This window comes from Orcinus orca, chromosome 11 (genome assembly GCF_937001465.1).
Source record: "Orcinus orca chromosome 11, mOrcOrc1.1, whole genome shotgun sequence".
In the NCBI taxonomy this organism is placed as follows: Eukaryota; Metazoa; Chordata; class Mammalia; order Artiodactyla; family Delphinidae; genus Orcinus; species Orcinus orca.
The window spans coordinates 99,134,837-99,153,538 of record NC_064569.1 but is presented as its reverse complement, the minus strand read 5'-3'; the positions used below and the strand labels follow the sequence as shown (position 1 = coordinate 99,153,538).

Here is an 18,702-nt window from a genome sequence, read left to right as displayed (position 1 = left end):
CTCAGTCATTCTGGAATGTCAGGTCTGGGCTCCCCGACTTCCTGAGCCACTGTGTGACCTTGGGCAGCATGCTGCCCCTCTCTGGGCCTCAGACTCCTTGTCTGAGGAGTTGCACTGAGTGGCTCGCACTGGATGGTCCCTGAGGCCCTCCCAGCCTCTAGGTGCCGGGTCCCCAGCTCCCCTTCTCAGAAGGATGCAAGTGCTTTTCTCACCCTGCCTCCCCAGGCCCGCAGTTAATCGGGTCATTATGAGCTCAATTAGGGCTTTTTGTGGCTTTCTAAAGATAGTGTGCCAGGCCCCTACGGATGCTAGGAAGTGGCAGGTGGCTTTGAGGGGACACTGAGGAGGGTGTGTGTGCCTGGGGCCTGGGGAGGGCCGGCACAGCCCCCAGCTCTGCCCTGGGGGGGTAAGGGGACCTCTGTTCTGCCCAGGCCCCCGCATGACCCAGGAGCCACATTTGTCCCCTCCAGTAACTGCTCACAGAGATCTGCCTGGTCCCCAGCGTCCTCATCGGGGTCAGGGTGAGGGGACAGCCGGGTGGGCTAGGCCCTACTGACCCAGGAAGACCCTCTTTCCCTGGGAGTCAGGTCTGGCCGGCACGGAGCGGGGCAGTGGGGGTGCGGTTAAGTTTGAATAACCAAGAGCAAAGGGAGAGCAGAGCTGGCTGGCCCCTGAGCGGCCGGCGCCTCAGTTTATCCATGGGGCAGTGGTCTCCGAGGGCGTGGCTGTTGTGGGTTCATCCGGAATAGGCATGGAGGCGGCAGCTGGGCAGGCGGACTGGGAGGAGGCTGTGGACAGCACAGAGAGGGGCCTGGGCCTGTCCTGGGGTCCCTGCACTGTACCTGGGCTTCCCTGGCCCGCTCAGTATTTGGTGATGCTGAGGGCGATGCCCATTTGTGCTGTTTGCTCTTAGATCTGCTCCTGGGGCCGTAGGGCGAATGGGGACGCAGGCTCAGAGAGGGTTTGTGACTTGCCTGGGGCCGCACAGCAGCTGTGAGAATGCAAGTCCAAGGCTTTCTCGCCTGCTCCTCCCCGAGTCTCCCCGTACCTCCCTCTCTGCTTTCCCGAAACCTCGGGCCGGGGCCCCGCGTGGCTAATGGAGCCCACCTTGACCTGTCAGGTGCCAGACGCAGACTGCAGAGCCCTGTTGCTGGCTCTGGTGTCTGGGGGTACAGATCCACGCTGGGGTGGCTCTGGATCCCAAGAGGGGCCCCCGGGCCTCCCAAGTCTGAAGCGTACCCCCAGGACAGCTGCTGGCCCCAAACAGACCATCCTCGCTGCCTTCCCCCAACTCCCCACCCTCATCACCAGACAGAGCTGGAGCAGCCGCTGTGCTCAGACGGCCATTACTGCTACTGCCTGGAGCAAATCACTTCCCGCCTTTGAGGCTCGGTGTTCCCACCTGCAAGATGGGTCTCATCAAGAGGCTCTGTTCCGTGGGTGGTCGTGGAGATAAAAGGAGGTGATGGGGCTTCCCTGGTGGCGCAGTGGTTGAGAGTCCGCCTGCCGATGCAGGGGACACGGGTTCGTGCCCCGGTCCGGGAAGATCCCACATGCTGCGGAGCGGCTGGGCCCGTGAGCCATGGCCGCTGAGCCTGCGCGTCCGGAGCCTGTGCTCCGCAACGGGAGAGGCCACAGCAGTGAGAGGCCCGCGTACCGCAAAAAAAAAAAAAAAAAAAAAGAAGGTGATGAATGTAGTGCGTCCAGCCCCAGCCCTGCTCACATGAAGACTCGGAATGATGCTGCAGGGTGGGCGTACCTGGAAGAATCAGACATGGATCCGACCCACCACCCCTGCAGCCCGCGGGCACCTGGCAGGAGCCCAGAGGAGGGCCCTCACCCCAATGGGGCTTCCGGGAGCAGGGGGCCTCCCAGCTGCGTCCAGAGCCTGGGTGAGCTGCAGGCACGTGGGCGCGCAGGCAGGGTTCCCAGCAAGGAGGGGGCCAGCGTCCCCCAGCGCAGGCAGCAGGGAGCCAGGCTACTCCTGTTCCAGAGCAGTGGTGTGCGCCGGCTGCTACGCTTGGCCAGGTGGGGCTTGATGGCGTGGTGGGTGGGACGGCTGGGCTCGAGGGCATCTCTGAAGCTTGGGGAGCCATCGATGTTTGCTGGCCCTGGGGCACGGGTTCAAGGGGCTTCTTTTTTTTTTTTTTTGCGGTACACGGGCCTCTCACTGTTGTGGCCTCTCCCGTTGCGGAGCACAGGCTCCGGACACACAGGCTCAGTGGCCATGGCTCACGGGCCCAGCCGCCCCGCGGCATGTGGGATCTTCCCGGACCGGGGCACGAACCCGCGTCCCCTGCATTAGCAGGCGGACTCTCAACCACTGCGCCACCAGGAAAGCCCAAGGGACTTCTTTCTAAATCTACACACTGGCTCCTTCTCACCCTGGAGGACGTGCAGGCGACATGCCAGGGATTCCAAGCCAGCCCCTGTGGTGATGGGGGAGGGGCCCGTCTCATCCCTCCACGTCAGGCACACTGTGACCTGGGGCCAGTAACGAAGCCCTCTGCGTCTGCATCCACGTCTGTGAAATGGGGCCACGGGGCTGTCGTGAGCATTAAATAAGATGTATGTGCAGAGTGCGGGCACGTGGGAACCCCTCCGTCCAGGACCCCACCTCATTCTCCTCGGTTCTCCCTAGACTGCAGCTCTCTCACTGCTTGCCTCCCCTTTGTCTCCATGGTGAGATGAGAGGGTTTGGCTCATTAAAAGCAAATAAAAAAGGAATTAGTGGGAGCGGCAGCCCGGTGAGTAACTGATGAGTAACCGGGTCTGAGCTGAGCAGGGCAGAAACCAGGCGGGAGCAGAAAGCCTGGGAGAGGGTTCTGTGAAATGCCCTCCAAACACATAGGCACGGCATGGGCGCCTGCTGGCCTGCTTGGGGGCGTTAGGTCGGAGGGCGTGGGAGTCCCCCATCTGGCTGCCGATGGGGAGGGAGAGCGTTTGGGGAAGAAGAGGGTCATGGGCAGGGCTTCCGAGGGCAGGCCGAGGGCAGGCCGCACGCACCGTGCTCGCCTAGGCAGGGCTTGGTTGTGGTGCTTTAACGCCGTTGGCCTGGCCTCTTGGTGTGATTACACAACTGGTGGAGATTTCTAACCCCTTGCTGGGCGACTAGCTTGTGACACGCCCACTCTGAGGCTAGCTCTACCTCCCCAGAGCTCCCCGCCGGCGTTCCCCTGCCACTAGCGCCCCGCCACCACCGCACGCCTGGGGTCCACAGATCGTCCAAGTGCAGCATCTCCTCTGCAAGGGGGCTGTGCACACCTCTTCTCCTGCCTCCTCCTGCCCAAGGTCACCGAGCTGCACGGGGGCCAAGCTGGGGGCAGGATGGCCTCCGGTGACCTGCGCCCCAGGCCCCGAGTCCCTCCGTCTGCCTCGCTGGGCTTTGATTCCTCTGCCTGGGCTCGAGTCCGGCTTCAGCCCCTAACAGCTAGTCTCATAACTTCTGTGTGCCTCAGCGTCCTCCCCTGTGCAATGGCAATAAGGATGAAACCTGCCTCACACGATTGTCGGGACAGTGCGATGAGAACACGTGCTAAGGGTTAGAGGGGTGCTGGTGCCGTGACAGCAGGTGAGCGATGGCGTGAGGAGGAGAGAAGCGCAGCTCTGCTGATCCACTTTCGAAACAGTTCCAGGACCCCACCCCTTGCGTAGCCAGAGTGAGCTCCAAGATGCACATCCTACAGCCTCGTGCCCCAGCACCTGCACGGAAAGTGCCCGCTGCTGCATGGGACATCTCTGGCCACCCACAAGCTGGCTCCCTGGGACCTCGGCCACCTCTTTTCTTATTGCTCTTGATCTCAGACTTGTGCAAGCAACAGAAAGTCGTTTCACACCTCTGCACCAGGAGTATGCACCTACCACCCACGCACCACACAACTATATACTCACACGCTCACGTACTCAGACACCATGTACTCAGTCACACACATCACGTACACACACTCTCACGCACTCATGGGGAGTTAACTCATACTTCTTGGTAAGATTTATTTTAAGATGTCACCTCCTACAGGAAGCCTTCCCTGACTCCACCCCCCCGCCCTCCCTTAGAGAGGCAAGTCACGGCATTCTTGGAGGTTCCATGGTTCCCTGTGCCCCTCCTCGCAGAGCACTGTGGTCCCCTCCTCTCCTGGAACCCCCTCACGAGTTCACCGCTGCTCCCCCGCCCATGCGCAAGCTTGTCGCAGGCCCTGCTGGGCTTGGGTGACACCAAACCAACAGCGAGGAGTTCAGTAATCCGCTTCGCACCATCCTCTCCCTGTCCCTGTGTCTGTCTGGTGCTCCCGGCTGGTGGCCTGGACGGTGCAGGGACCAGGGCTCCTCGGTGATCCTCCAGGAGCCACTCACTGTGCTGAGAGAGGCTTCTTACAGAGCAGTGGCAGCAGAGCGGTCCCCACACGGGAGGTGGGAAGTGTGGGCAGGAAGGGCCCACCCAGGAGGAGGGGCTGGATGTCCAGCAAGGCCCTGGGAGGGCAGTGCCACCCTGTGCCCTTTGCAAAGATCCCCTGATCTTTCTGGGGAGGAAGGGATGCCCGACACCACCTTCCATCAGCTCTTCTCAGAGGATGGAAGTTTCCAGGAAGCTATGGCCCCTCCGAGACAGCAGAGGCCAACCAAAGCCTCCTCTGCCCTGGGTCCCGGAGACCAGAAGGTCTCACCCTGGTCCTCATCCTGAGTGGGAGAAACCCCGGGAACAGGGACCCCAGATAAGTGAGCCCCCCAGGGAACAGGGACCCCACCGAGGGTGAGACCCCCAGGGTAGAGGAACTCACTGAGGATGAAGCCCACCCCGGGGACAGGGACCCCACCAAGGGTGGGCCCCCCCACCCTGGGGACAGGGACCTCCCTGAAGGTAAGCCCCCCAGGGGAACAGGGATCCCATCTAGGTGAGCCCCCCTCAGCTGGTTGGTGGGTGAGGAGGTGGACCCCAGAGCACACAGTTGGCGCCCAGCACAGGGCTGGGCATGCAGTTGGTGCTCAATGGATGTTTATGGAATGGGCCTAACTTGACCCTCCACCCTCCCTCAGTCTGGGGGGATGACGCCAGCCCCCGACAACAGGGAGAGCACACAGAGGGGCACGCTGGTGCTCGCGGGGCACAAACACAGGGCTTGTGCAAGGATGGGGTCGTGGGTTTGCAGTGGCCACACCCCGCTATTGCTGACGGCAGTGCGATTCCCGCTCAGCAGAGCTTGGCTTTGGGCCAGTCGACATCACTGAGCTCTGTACCCGTAGTGGCAGGTGCTGGGGACCACACAGAACCGGCCGTGGCCCACAGAGAGCCTCTGTGCTCGTTGGCAAGGTGAGAGGGGCTCAAGAGACTGGGGCCAGGATGGCAGGATGCACAGGCTGGGGGCTGTGGAAAATAAAGAATGAGAGCTGGACCCGCTCATCTGAGGGGACTTTGACCCGTGTGGAGCTGGCAAGTCCCAGTGGTAGGGCTAACCAGGTGGACAGTGTCGAGAGCAATGAGAGCGTCAGACCTGCCACTGAGGGAGATCAGGCAGCCCGGGCTCCCTTCTGGCTGGTGGTCTGGGAAGGTTGCCTGGAGGAGGAGGCATTGGAACTGGCCTTGGTAAGTTGTTAAAATTTGGGCATGAAGGGGAAGGAAATAACACCGAAAAGACCAGGAACCGTCCAGGAGCATGTGAGCAGTACCGGATTTGGGTCGTTCTGGGTGGCGGACGGGGAGAGGGGGCTGGGGGTCCAGCTGGACATGGACTTCAGGCTTGGACGGCAGGCCTTCCCTCCTCAGCTCAGGCAGAGGAGAGGGAGGGAAAGTGTGTGTGTGTGTGGGGGGGTGCGGAGCTGCACTTTGCACCTGCCTGGAGGGTGGCTGGCGGGTGAGGGAGGTCGGGAGGACCGGCACCTGAGTGTGGCAGTTCAGAGACCCCTGAAGCAGGCAGGGGTGTCGGAGGAGAAGGGAGATTCAGGAGGCCAGGGCCTGGTGATGGGGTGACAGTGGGTGCTTAGAGAGGGAGAGAGACAGACGGCAACGAAGGGCTCTGGCGCCACTCTGAGCTGGGGCGATTCTGTCTGGCTCCTGGCTGGTGGGGTGGGTGCCCCCCAAAGGGATCAGCACAAGTGGCTGGTTCATGAAGAGCAGCGCTGGGAGGCTGACAGAGGCCCAGACCCCAAACATCCCCTCCCAGGCCCGCCCCGCACTGCTGTCTCCCAGGAGGAAGTTGGGCCTCTCCAGCCCAGGCTTCCGGGACAGGAAGAGAAGTGTCTTACATGCCGGTGGCAGGGCCGTGGCATGCATCGAGTGCCCACTGTATACCGTCCTCACCACAGCCCTGAAAGGTGGGTTCTATCGGCCCCACTTTGCTGAGTGAGAAGCTCAGAGAGGCTAAGCCCAGAGTCACACAGCTGGCCGGCAGCAGGACCAGGGCCCAGCACTGGGTCCCCTGAGCCCACCGGGCCGGGACCTGCGGGGCTTCACCGTCCGCACCCGCCCCCTCCCCGCAGGGAGCCGGGAGGCCGCCTTCACGTACGCCATCACCGCCGCCGGCGTGGCTCACGCCGTCACCGCCGCCTGCAGCCAGGGCAACCTGAGCAACTGCGGCTGCGACCGCGAGAAGCAGGGCTACTACAACCAGGCCGAGGGCTGGAAGTGGGGCGGCTGCTCCGCCGACGTGCGCTACGGCATCGACTTCTCCCGGCGCTTCGTGGACGCCCGCGAGATCAAGAAAAACGCCAGGCGCCTCATGAACCTGCACAACAATGAGGCGGGCAGGAAGGTAGGGCGGGCACTGGGCGGGGCGGGGCATGGCAGGCCTGGGTCACGTGTGACGGCCGCGTTACACGGGGACGCTGTGGCCCTCTCTGAGCTTTGGGCCCCTCTCCTAGCGGAGGGAGTTGGTGACCTGAACCCTGAAAGTGCGGGGTGGGGAGTGCTGAGCGCAAGCCGTCACTTCTGTCCGTCCCAGCAGCCCGAAGAGCTGGGCCTTACTGTTCCCATGACAGAGGTTTGAAAACTGAGGCCGGGAGTGAAGTGACGCCCGCGGCCCCCAGCTGGTGGGCGGTAGGGGTGAGACAGGGATCCTGTCTGCACACAAGGTGGGAACTGGGCCTGGCCTGGGACCCAAGGGTGAGGGGAGGCCCCTGGGCCACAGTCCATGTCCCTGCCCTGCTCCTAGAGGGGTCTTGCCGATATACGAGGAAAGGCTTCCCGGAGGAGGCGGCCTTTGGCTCAGAGTGCTGTGAGAGACTGGAGGAAGGGGTGTTCCCAGGAAGCAGGAACAGGGCAGAAACTGAGCTGGGGGCTCTTGGGCAGCCAGCTTCATGCGTGGTGCGGGCCGCAGAGTGGTGGGTGATAACCGAGGACATTCAAGCCGGGACGCACTGGGGAAGAACTCAGGGCGAGTCCAGCCCCGCCCCTGGGAGATGAGGGCCCCAGATACTGGGCTGGGAGGGGCGGCCGCCATGGCGGCAAGATGGCCCGAGATAGGGTAGCCAGCCAAGTGGAACGCCTCTGGGTCTGGCTCTCCAGCCCGGGGGGCTGCACCCAGGGCGCCAGGGCCTGTGGGGCTCTGCAGGCTAGGCACGACTTGCCTTTCCAGGCAAAGAGTTGAAGATGCCCTCTGCCGCAGGGCCCAGAGCTGGGCTCGTTCACTCTCGCTGCCCCTTCTGTGTGCCAGGCGTTATGCTGGGTGCAGGGTCAGGGAGGAGTGAGACATAGCCTTGGCCGCGGGAGCTCCCACAGCTCCAACTGGGGCCACATGAGGGGAGCAGGGGCTGCACCCAGAAACAGTGAGAGCCCGGGGACCTGAGGGAGGGGTAGCAGTAGCTTCCGGGAGGCAGTGGTGTCCACATACCGGAGCTGAGAAGAGCAGAGGCAGAAGGAGCTGGCACCTGCGAGGTGTGGGAGGGGTGGAGGGGTGTGGGAGGAGTGGGGGAGGGGTGGGGAGGGTGGGGGAGGAGTGGGGGAGGGGTGGGGGAGGAGTGGGGGAGGGGTGTGGGAGGAGTGGGGGAGGGTGGGGGAGGGGTACTGCAGATGGTTCCGGCTGGCGGGAGCACGCGGGGCGGTGACAAAGAGCCTGAGAAGTAAGCAGGGACCAGTCCAGAATGGGCCTTGAACGCCAGGCCCATGGTTTGACTTCATCCTGTAGATGTGCAGGTTGCCATGCAGCAGGTGGTTATTAAATTATTGTCAGATGAACAGATGAGTGAAGAAATGAGTGACAGCCTTTGTCTCTAAGGAGCTCACAGACAGCACATAGGCCCCATTCTCTAGGCACAGGCAAACAGTGATCTGGGTCTGGGAGGGCAGAGGAAGGAGAGATTCACTTACATGGAGGCACCAGGAGGGCTCGCTGGAGGAGGAGGTGTGTCTGAACTCTCAACTGAACTAGCCCCCCCACCCCCCTTTGAGCCTCTGCAGTGGCTTAGGTCTTGAGCAGGGGCTTTCCCACACCCCTGGGAGGACGGTCTCACTGTCCCCATTTTACACATGGGGACTCGGTGGCAGCAGGGGGTGGGCGGGAGGGGGTCCTGCCAATTGACAGGTGATGAAAAGGCATAAGGGAAATGGAGGCTAGCAGGATTGGTTCCCCGGGGAGACAGGAGGCATGACAATAAGGAGGCTGGTGAAGGGGCCTGGGCCTGTTCAGGGGGATGAGGATGGAAGAGGGTCAGCATGTTGGGGGTTTTGGACTGGGGTGAAGCCATGAACCTGGAAGCCATGAACTGAGGAGAAGGAGATTGTCAGGGTCTGGGAGAGCAGATGGGCAGTGCGAGGGCCCGTCAGGGACAGGGCAGCCCCAGGAAAGGCCTCTAAGGTGGTCAGCAGCCGGGATTCTCCTGCCAGCGCTGTCCCCAGCTGTCTGTGAGGCCCTGGCTGGCCCGGTCCTTCTGCTGAGTCAGTCTTCCCATCCGCACAGTGGGTGTAATGCACCTTGTGCCCCTCCCCCACTGCCTCTCCAACAGCCTCGACCCTGTGGGGCTGTGCAGCGTGTTTGTGGTCTGAGCCCTTGGAAGAGGCCAACGGTGGTGGCCACACAGTGTCCCCGGGGGCTGATCATGGCAGTAGAGGTGGGGTGGGTGTGGCTTTTGAGGCTTCCTAGAGAACTGAGTCCAGACCTTCACGGGTCATCCCAGTGCTGGGGCACCCTGGCCCCATAATAGAGCGGCCAGGCCCACCCCTCCACCCCCTCAGGGCCATGGAGTTCAGCAAGTCACGTGGAGAGGAAGCTGATGATGCCACAGCAAAGTCCCCCAAACTGCGTGGCTTAGAGCACGAGAAATTTATTCTCTCATAGAGGCAGAGGGCCTAAGTCAAGCTGTCGGCAGGGCCAAGCTCCCACCACGGCTCCGGGGAAAGACCCTTCCTGCCTCTTCCAGCTCCTGGTGGCCCCAGGTGCTCCTTAACTTGTGGCCACATCATCCAGTCTCTGCCTCTGTCTTCACGTGGCCCCTCCCCTGTGTCTGTGTTCCCTCCTCTTCTGTCTCTTATAAGGACATGTGTCCTTGGACTTAGGGCCCACCCTGAACCAGGATGATCTCATCTCGAGTCTTACTTACATCTGCAAAGTTCCTATCTCCAAATAAGGTCACCTTCTGAGGTTCTGAGTGGACATGAATTTGGGGGGGACACTCTCTTAGCCCACCCCAGACTGGCACATGGCCCACCGCCTCACTGGTGGGCCAGGGCTGGACAAGCTGAGACCTGCTCAACTCCTGGCTCCCTCAGGACTACGGTCCATCAACCCTGTGACTCCCCCTAACTTAACAGTAACTAACCACTGTCCCCAGAGTGTGGGCCGTCCATTATTCTGTAAAGAATCCCGGTCAGCCCTTTTCTGGAGCTCCCCCATCCACCCCCTCCACTACCTAGGGTGGTGGGGCAGGGGTGAGGCCCAGGGGAGGGGCCCTGCTCAGCCGCCAGCTCCTCTAGGCAAGGGTGGGTCACACTGCACCCTCCCAGGTGGTCTCCTGGGGCAGCGGGACTGGCGCCACCGTCACTGTCGCTCTTATCGTGAGGGCACTGGAGACTGAAACAGCACATTCTTGAATCCTGTGATCACGTCCCGGGAGAGGCTCAGGCCCCGGGGACCCAGCCAAGCAAGGCTTCAGCCCCTTGCTCTGCAAACAGCTGCCCGATCAGCTTCATCTGCTGACTGTCACACAGGCTCTGGCCACACAGGATCTGAACGTGGAGGGAACGGGTGGAGGGAAGGGGCTCGGGGCAGATGGCAGAGCGAGGTGTGGGGCAGCTGTTCTGCAGCCGAAGTGGGCATCCCGATGGTCGTTAAGCCTGGACCACCTGACCTGCACAAATGCTAGCCTGGACACTCCTGCCAGGTCTCTGGCCATCACCACCTGTCTAAGGAGGCACCTCCGGGGTCAGCAGCCTGGGGTGGGGGAACTGCTTCCCGGGCTGGGGGCTCTGAGAGGGCTATGATCTGGTCAGCTCCTGGCCCGGGGGCATCACGGCAGGCAGTGTGGCCAGGGCAGGGGAAGCTTCCCGGCCTTGAAGGGTCGATTAATGGAGGGAGGGGCTTTTGGAGGAAGGGGATGGTCCAAGCAAAGATGAACATGGGGTGGGGTTGAAGGAGGGAAAGGAGAGGTCTGACTGCAATGAAGGGGAGACAGGGGAGGGGCAGGGGGCAGAGAAGAGGTCCAGATATGCTTTTCTGGGGTGGAGGTCCCACCCTTCACCCAGATCCCCAGACCCGACTTGTGGCCAGTGCCTTCCACCCAAACACCCCACGGCACAGTCACCAAGCCCTGCAATTCCAGTTCTGAGTGTTCCCCAAACCTGGCCCCTTCCCCTCCTCTCGATATCGGGGCCGCCCCACCTCGGCCCACCCATGACAGAGCATCACCCTTCCTTCTCCTTCCTCCTCCCTTTTCCCCAGCTTCTCCTGTCTCCATCCCCAGGCCACCAGCCTCAGTCATGTTCACTTGGGCCGAGTCTCCCCTTCCTTGCTTGTGCTGTGCTGCCCTGGCTCCCCCTCCTCTTTGTCTAATGACCTCCTACTCCACCATCAACACCTAGTACAGGCACCGCCTACTCCAGGAAGCCCCCCACCCTAGGCAGCCTCCCCCTCTCACAGCCCCTGCACTTTGCTGCTTTGTGTGTCGGTTTCTTCCTGTTTCCCACCTGGAGTGTGAGCCCCGGGGTTCCTGCCTCGGTCCAGGGCCCCGTGTGGTCAGGGCTGGGAAAGCGAGGGGGCGGCAGCCGACACCGTGTGTGTTTCTGTTTTTCATTCATTTGTTCATTCATTCATTCACTCACTGAGGGTCAGGGCTGGGAAAGCGGGGGGTGGCAGCCGACACCGTGGGAGTTTCTGTCTTTCTTTCATTTGTTCATTCATTCATCCATTCACCGAGGTTCAGGGCAGGGAAAGTGAGGGGGCGGCAGCTGACACTGTGGGAGTTTCTGTCTTACTTTCATATGTTCATTCATTCATTCATTCACTGAGGTTCAGGGCAGGGAAAGCGAGGGGGCGGCAGCCGACACCGTGGGTGTTTCTGTCTTTCTTTCATTTGTTCATTCATTCATTCATTCACTGAAGGTCAGGGCTGGGGTTCTGGACCAGGGGGCAGAGGGTGGCCAAGACCCTGTAGGGCTGGGCTGTCACAGTGAGGCCAGCGGGAGCCCAGACAGCTGACAAATGGCCCTTGTGCAGTCGTGGGGCGGCAGCTAATGATTCCCCATCTTTAATCAGGCCTGGCTGGCAGGGCCTTTTCGATCCGGGTAAATGAGTGCCTGGGGTCAGGGCTGGCTCTGGGAATTGGCTTTCCAGGGCCAAGGAGGGAGGCCCAAGGAAAACACGGCTGCACCCATCACGGGCCCTCAGGGAGCGGCAGAGAAAGAACAACACTGTCGGAGGGCGGCTTCCCAGCAGACGGCACGCCCGGGCCTCACGGATCCATGCACTCACCTCCCGCCCGCCCCCACTCTGTCCTTCAGCAAAGGGGTACAGAGCTCCGTGTGCGTGCCAGGCTTTCACTGAACAGCCACTCATTAAGCGCCGACTGCATGCCAGGGCCTACCCCAGGCACGAGGGTGCGTAGTGGAAGAGACGGGGGTGGGGGATCCGCACTTATTAAGCACCTGCTGTCGCTGGACCTGGCACCGACGAGAGGTGTCTCCTCCAGCCTGGATGGGTGCGCGCACCAACTTCCCCACCTGTGGTCAGTAGCCCCACTCAATGCATGAGGAGACGGAGGCTGTGGGAGGAGGAAACACTGACCGTGTGTCACACAGCGGGAGGTGGGGAGCCGGGTCCAGGTCTGGAGGAGGCCCCGACCCTCCACCCACACTGAGCCTGCCCTGTGGCCCGCAGGTCCTGGAGGAGCGCATGAAGCTGGAGTGCAAGTGCCACGGCGTGTCGGGCTCGTGCACCACCAAGACGTGCTGGACCACGCTGCCCAAGTTCCGCGAGGTGGGCCACCTGCTCAAGGAGAAGTACAACGTGGCGGTGCAGGTGGAGGTGGTGCGGGCCAGCCGCCTGCGGCAGCCCACCTTCCTGCGCATCAAACAGCTGCGCAGCTACCAGAAGCCCATGGAGACGGACCTGGTGTACATCGAGAAGTCGCCCAACTACTGCGAGGAGGACGCGGCCACGGGCAGCGTGGGCACCCAGGGCCGCCTGTGCAACCGCACGTCCCCCGGTGCCGACGGCTGCGACACCATGTGCTGCGGCCGAGGCTACAACACCCACCAGTACACCAAGGTCTGGCAGTGCAACTGCAAGTTCCACTGGTGCTGCTTCGTCAAGTGCAACACGTGCAGCGAGCGCACCGAGGTCTTCACCTGCAAGTGAGCGGCTCCTCCCCGCCCCGCGGCCCCGCCCCCCCGCCCCGCGGCCCCGCCCCGCGGCGTTTTGCACTTCTGCTCCCAGCCGGGCCGCCGGCAGAGGTGGGTGGAGAAGGTGGGAGCTCCGCGGGCGGGCGCGGCAGAGCTCCCCCGGGGCCGGTCACCCTCTCCTTGCCCCCCAGGGGCTCCCTCCTGCCATTCCTGTCCCCTCCCGTGGCAGAACAGTGCCCATCACCTGGCCCAGAGGGCGAGGCCAATGGCATGAGTGTCCCCGAGGGGCCCAGTGAATTTCTTTTCTTTTCTCCGGGAGAGTGAACCCCAAGGACACCCACATACCCCGGAAAGCAAAGCGACAAGACTCTGAGTGTCCTCCCCCGCCTGTGGTATGGACACGGAAAGACTGTCCCAGGCCACCTCAGTCACTGGGCTCCAGGGCGGTTTGGGCAAATGTTGACAAAAATTATTTATGTTTTCTTAGTATCAGAAGAGGACTTTAGCACTAAGGCATAGCCGGTCCTAACTCCATACTCTGTGTTAGCTCATCCCCTTGCTGCTCTCTGCTTCCTCTTTTGGCCCCTGGGTACCCTCGGGAGCATCCCTGTGTATGGCCCTGTCCCTGGGGAGGTGGCGGTGCACGCGGTCCCCATGTGAGCTGGGCAGGGGCTTGGTGGCTGACATGACCAAGACGGCCTCTGAGGAGAGCCACGGACAGGGACCTCTGGCCCTTCCTTTCCTTCTTTTGAAAACCAGCTCTAGCAAATCAAAATGTCACCCATGTCAGGTTCCAGGAGTGCTGCGTCCCCTCCCTAATGCTGGTGCCCTTCCAGTCCCCCGCCAGCCTGACACCCCCTAGTTTACAGAGCCCCCTCCCACCCTGGAACCAGCTGAAACCCCAGGACAGCGCTGTGCCGGGGCAAGCTGGTGGGAAGGGGGATAGTTCAGGGGTGTTCGCCTTATTTGACAGATGGGGAAACTGAGGCCAAGAATGGCTCAAGCACTAGCCAGAGACCCCAAGGCCGTGAGTGGAGGCTCCCCCATACCAGGCCTCCTGACCCTGAAGGACACGTTCTAGGGATGCCCAGGGTGAGGGGCAGCCCCCATGCCTTGAAAAATCTGGCCGTGCTCTTCCCCCCCGCTGCCAGCCTCCCTGGGGTCCACGCCCCGCCTCGAGGTGCCTTTGAGAGTTTCTCCTGTGGTCTTCTTGCCCAATCCTGGTCCTTTCGCCCTGGCCCGGATGCTGAGAAGACTCGGATAGGGCGTTGCTCCGCTGGGTTCCCACCTGCTGTGCCAGCAGACACTCCCCCGTGGTCCCCATACCACTCAGGCCCTCCCTTGAGGTCCGAATCACCCCGAAACCTGGGAAACGGGAATGGAAAGGGGTCCTGCTTGGTTTTAAACTGTGTGCGGGATAGGGAGAGATTGGGGGCCGGGGACTTGGCACTGGACGTGTCCTCTAACACTATTCCCACCCACCTTGGGGAGACTGAGGCACAACTTGTCCAGGCCCAGAAAGGCTGGTGTGCACTTGCTTCTGGAGCACCACTGCCCGTGCACTTGTCCCTGCTCTGAATTTAGGGTGTTTTCTCGCAGAAACCCGTGGAAATGTGTCTTCAGGCTACTGACCAGCCAAGTGGGCTGGACATTAGCCTGGGGTGAGTGACCCTGGGCCCTGGCCCTGGCGTCCACCCTGCCTGCCTCGATGATGCCAGGACGCTCCACCAACAGCGGCTGTCCTGGGAGCTTCCAGGCCACTGTGAATGCCCCCCAGTCCCCTTCCCCCCCGATCCCGGGTCCCAGGACACCCCTGAGTCCACAGGCCTAGCATCTTCTGCCAAGGAACCTGGTTAACTTATATTGTTATATAGCGTCGAAATGTCTATAGTGTCTTTTAAATTATTGTGACCTACACTGGGTGCTGGGGGGCGGGGGTGGCCGCGCTGTCCCCGAGCCAGCCTCCTCCTCCTGCTTGAAACAGACCCTTGGACCCTTGGGGCCCCTGATGCCACCAAGTCATGCGCACTGTCCCTCGGCTACGAGGTGCCGCCACCGAGACCCCGCCGCCCCCTAACAGTCTGTCAGCAGCAGCCCTTCCCTTGGGTGGGGGTGGGGTGTCAGCGTGGCCCAGGCAGGGACGGGGGTGGCCAAGGCGCTGCGTGTCTCCGCAGTGCCCTCACTTCAGGAGAGCTGCTGGGGTTCTGATGGGCTGTGTCTGGCCTCCCCGAGAGGGGAGCGCTCGGCTCCAATAAAGCTGGAATCAGAGAAGTGAGTGTGAGGAGTCTCTGCAGCTCTGGGGCGGGCGGGGAGACGCCTGAGCGGCCCGCCGAGGCCCGGCCCAGTCCCGCTCCCCCTCGCCCCTCTGTGCGGGCTGGGCTGGTGCCGTGCGAGGGGAGGGGCTTGCCATGCTGAACCTACAGGAACCTTTAGCCTGTCCCCATCTGGCAAGGGCCACTGGTGGAAGCTGGGCACAGACCCTGAGGCCTCCCTGGACAGCCTGGGTCAGGCCGCAGGGACAGGAGGGCCACGGCCCCGTGCTGAGCCGACTAGGGCTGCGGGGCTGGGTGCTACTCTCAGGAGAAGCGGAAGCCTGAGGGTGGGTGACCCGCAGCCAGGAGGCCCTGGGCCCGTCTGACCCCCTCTGTGCCTCCTTCCCCTTCTGACCCCAGGAGGGGTCTGTCCCCAGGGTCCCCGTGGGTCTGTCCAGTTGTATTCGCTGGGTTTTGACTCCAGTGCCCCCCTGGGGCGCTCCTTGCCCTCTCCAGGTGTGGGAAGGCAGACCAAGGTCCCTGGGAGCTCAGCGGCCCCTGGCTGGCCACCAGGCCTTGCTGCTTCTCCCCAGAGGCCCGGCCTCCGCCCGCGGTAACTAACCGTGTGAGCAGTGAGGATGAATGGCATTCCTGCTGAGGGCCGGAAGGCATGCGGTGGGGCCGGTTTGGCCACTGCCCGCTGTCCCGGCAGCCTGGCATCAGGCAGAACCGCTGATCAAACAGCCCCCGTCTGCCTGGGTACCCACAGAGCCTGGCCCCAGACCCACATCCCTGTGGAGGGGCCACCAGGTGGGCTTTTGGAGGAGGGTGCGCCCCTCCAGGGGGAGACAGGAGAGAGCCCTGGATCTGGAGTCCAAGCCCTGTCCTTCCCGCCTCCCAACCCGGGGCACGGCAGCCCGTGGTGCGCCCCCCCCCCAGAAGGCCTCAGTTTCCCCATGTGGCAGCCGGAGGTGGCCGGGGCCAGGACTTGGGGGTCAACAGGCTCTGTGGGGCCTGAGCCAGGCCTGGGCTGGGGGGTTGGGGGGTGCTTGGCAGGAGGCCCCTGCTCCCACCAGACGGTAAGCAAATCTGCGGTGGCGGCTGCGGTGGAACGCCAGGGTCCGGCTACTCCCACAGGGCCAGGAATGAGGAAAGAGCTCCGAGAATGCCACGGCCCCGGTGCCCAGACTGTACTTATTTCTTGGCTACGGTTCAACCCCAGCCCCGGCCTCCCAGGGCCGCCCAACACATCCTCCAAGGGGCCCTGCCCGAGGCTTCGAGCCCACACTGCCTGGCCCAGCCTGGGGGACCCCCTGACCCTCAGCCCCAGGCTCCACCTCTGAGGTTACTGTTTCAGAAGCATTTCCCCAGGCGGCCCTACACCCCCGGCACACGGTGGCTCATTGCCCCCAGAGTGACACCTGTGCCCCGGGGCTCTGGCCCATCTCTCTCTGCTGGCCCCGGGCATGCCGGGTACCATCCTGCCTCTGAATTTGCCCGGGATGCACCTTCTCCAGGCTTGCCTTCCCTCTGTGCCGGAGAGAGCACAGAATCACCGAGGCAGGAGCGGTCATGTGGGCTTCCCTGAGTAGGATTCGGGGACACTAGCAGGGGGAGCCTGGAGTTTTGAGTGCAACGTCTCCATCACCCATTCATTCATTCATTCACTTGTTCATTCACTCATTCAGGCTTGCTGGAGGCCAGGCCCTGGTCTGGCCCGGGGGGGTGGGAGGAGGTTCAAGCCTGGCCTTGACCCCCAGGGGCTCCAGGTCTTCGTTCCACTCCTGCCTTAAGCAGGAAGCCCATTCTGGGGGTGCAACTGCGGACTGACGCAGCCCGGGAGACGGAAAGCGCTTTGGACCGGCTCTTCCACACCTCTGAGCCTCAATTTCCCCCTCTGTAGGATGGACACAGAGGAGCCAGCTCTGTCCAGCCAGGCTGGGGTTCCCTCCTCCTCTGTCTGGAGGACACTCCTGCCCACACTTTGCTCTCAGGCCGAGCTCTTGCATTGAGGTCTCTCACGCTGTTCCCCCTACAGGCTGTCCACTCAGCTGCTGCCTAGTGGGCAGAGCCCACAGGGGCCCTGTGGCCATGGTGGGCAGAGGCTCTCTCCTTGCTGTGGCCTTTGAAGTCCTTCCTGACCCTCTGTCTCATCTCCTACAGCCCGAGACCCCCCACACAAGGCCCCTGGCCCTGCCAGCAAGCTTCCCCTCCCCAGAGCTGCCCCCAGCCGCTGCCCAGCCTTTGCTCCAGCTGTGCCCACACCCCTCTTCCCTATAACGCCCCCGCTTCCCCAACAAGCTCGCTGGGGCTTCTGTCCTCCCTCACCTTCCATCTCGGCTCTTGTCCTCATGGGCAGAGGTCTCATTGCTGGGACCACCCCCCTCCCCCAGCAGGCTGAGGGCCCTTGGAAGTGAGCTGGCCTGTGGAATACTGAATAACGCCCTCCACCACACCAGCCGCTGGGTCTGGTTCACGGTTACCCATAACCTTCACAGCACCCCTTTCCCAGATAGGTCAGTGCTAGCTCTATTTTATAGATAGGAGAACGGAGGCACAGAGAATACAGTATTCTGTCCAAGGTCATCCAGCTGGTGAGAGGCAGAACCGGGATTTGAACTCAGGTGTCTTCTGGCATCTTCCTTCCACCCAATTCATATGCCAACTCCCACGAGGGGAAACTGAGGCCCCGGGGCCTTGTGCAAGGCCTCACAGAGGTGAGTGGGAAGAGAATGGCTGAGGCAGGTCTCAGGGAGGGGATGACGGCCACTCACTCTTCACCGGGCACAGAACAGGGAAGACAGGGCTAAAAAGTAGCAGGAAGGGTCTGGGTCAGATACCTGAGTGAACTTCATAAACGCCCAGAGCTGGGAGGTGGGGAGGGGTCAGGAGGGCTGGCTGTGGGCCTGGTGAAGGGAAAAGGGGCAGGTGACCTGGGTTGGGTGGGCCTGGGGTGGCACAGCTGTGGTCTAGGGGGCCTGAGGGGCCCAGGAGGGGGATGAGAGGCGAGTGGGGACTGAAGCTCCCGACACTCAGGAAGTTGTGAGGTCCTCTGAGCAGAGCACGTCCCCCAGGAGGCATGGCGCTGGGGCAGGGCCCCCGGGAGCCAGGAGGTTCAGCTGAACATGACCTTGGACCTCCCCTGCTGCTGTCCCTGCCCTTCTCTCCTCTTGGTCGGAGCTTGAGCCCACCTTCCTTCTCTGATGCCCCCGCCTGCTCATCAGGTCCTTGGTCTTGTAGGACCTGGGGACTCAGCTGCGTGACCTGGGCGTCCCAGGACTCTTGGGAATCAGAACCTGTAGGTCTCAGAGCTCCCAGGGAGTCGCAGGCCTGGCACCCACAGCAGTGCCCAGCAGAGTCCTCGGAGGAGTCTGGGAGGTGGGCAGGTGGTCCACCAAATGCACTGGTGAAGGGGGGTCAGGGCCCACCTGCAGCCTCCCCTGGGCGGGCACTGCTCCTAGGGTGCCAGGGGTGAGCAGCGCCCGGACCGGAGCTGCCTGGCCAGCCCCCCTGGCTGGCCTGTCCTCTGGTGGGCTGCATGCCTCTCTGAGCACAGCTGGAATCCTGCAGCCACCTGGGATGCTGTAGAACGGCTGCCCCTGCAGCCTCGCAAGGAAGCAGCCCAGATGCAGGCAGTGCAGGCCCAGGATCAGGAGTCCTCTTACTCCCCCTGCAGGCAGAGGCCAGTGG

At 62.6% G+C, this 18,702-nt stretch overlaps 1 protein-coding gene across 3 annotated transcripts in view; it reads left to right on the top strand.

Moving 5' to 3' along the window:
• The window catches only part of WNT7B (Wnt family member 7B), a 72,036-nt gene that overhangs the window by 37,359 nt on the left and 15,975 nt on the right, over positions 1 to 18,702 (top strand). For 2 of the 3 annotated variants that reach the window (XM_004279590.3, XM_004279589.3), the window contains exons 3-4: positions 6,472 to 6,743; positions 12,297 to 15,031. In XM_004279590.3, coding sequence (XP_004279638.1) covers positions 6,472 to 6,743; positions 12,297 to 12,776 — 752 coding nt within the window. In that variant the 3' untranslated portion in view covers positions 12,777 to 15,031. Of the gene's footprint in view, positions 1 to 6,471; positions 6,744 to 12,296; positions 15,032 to 18,702 lie in introns of those variants that run through there. The other variant, XM_033405246.2, reaches the window with a different exon arrangement.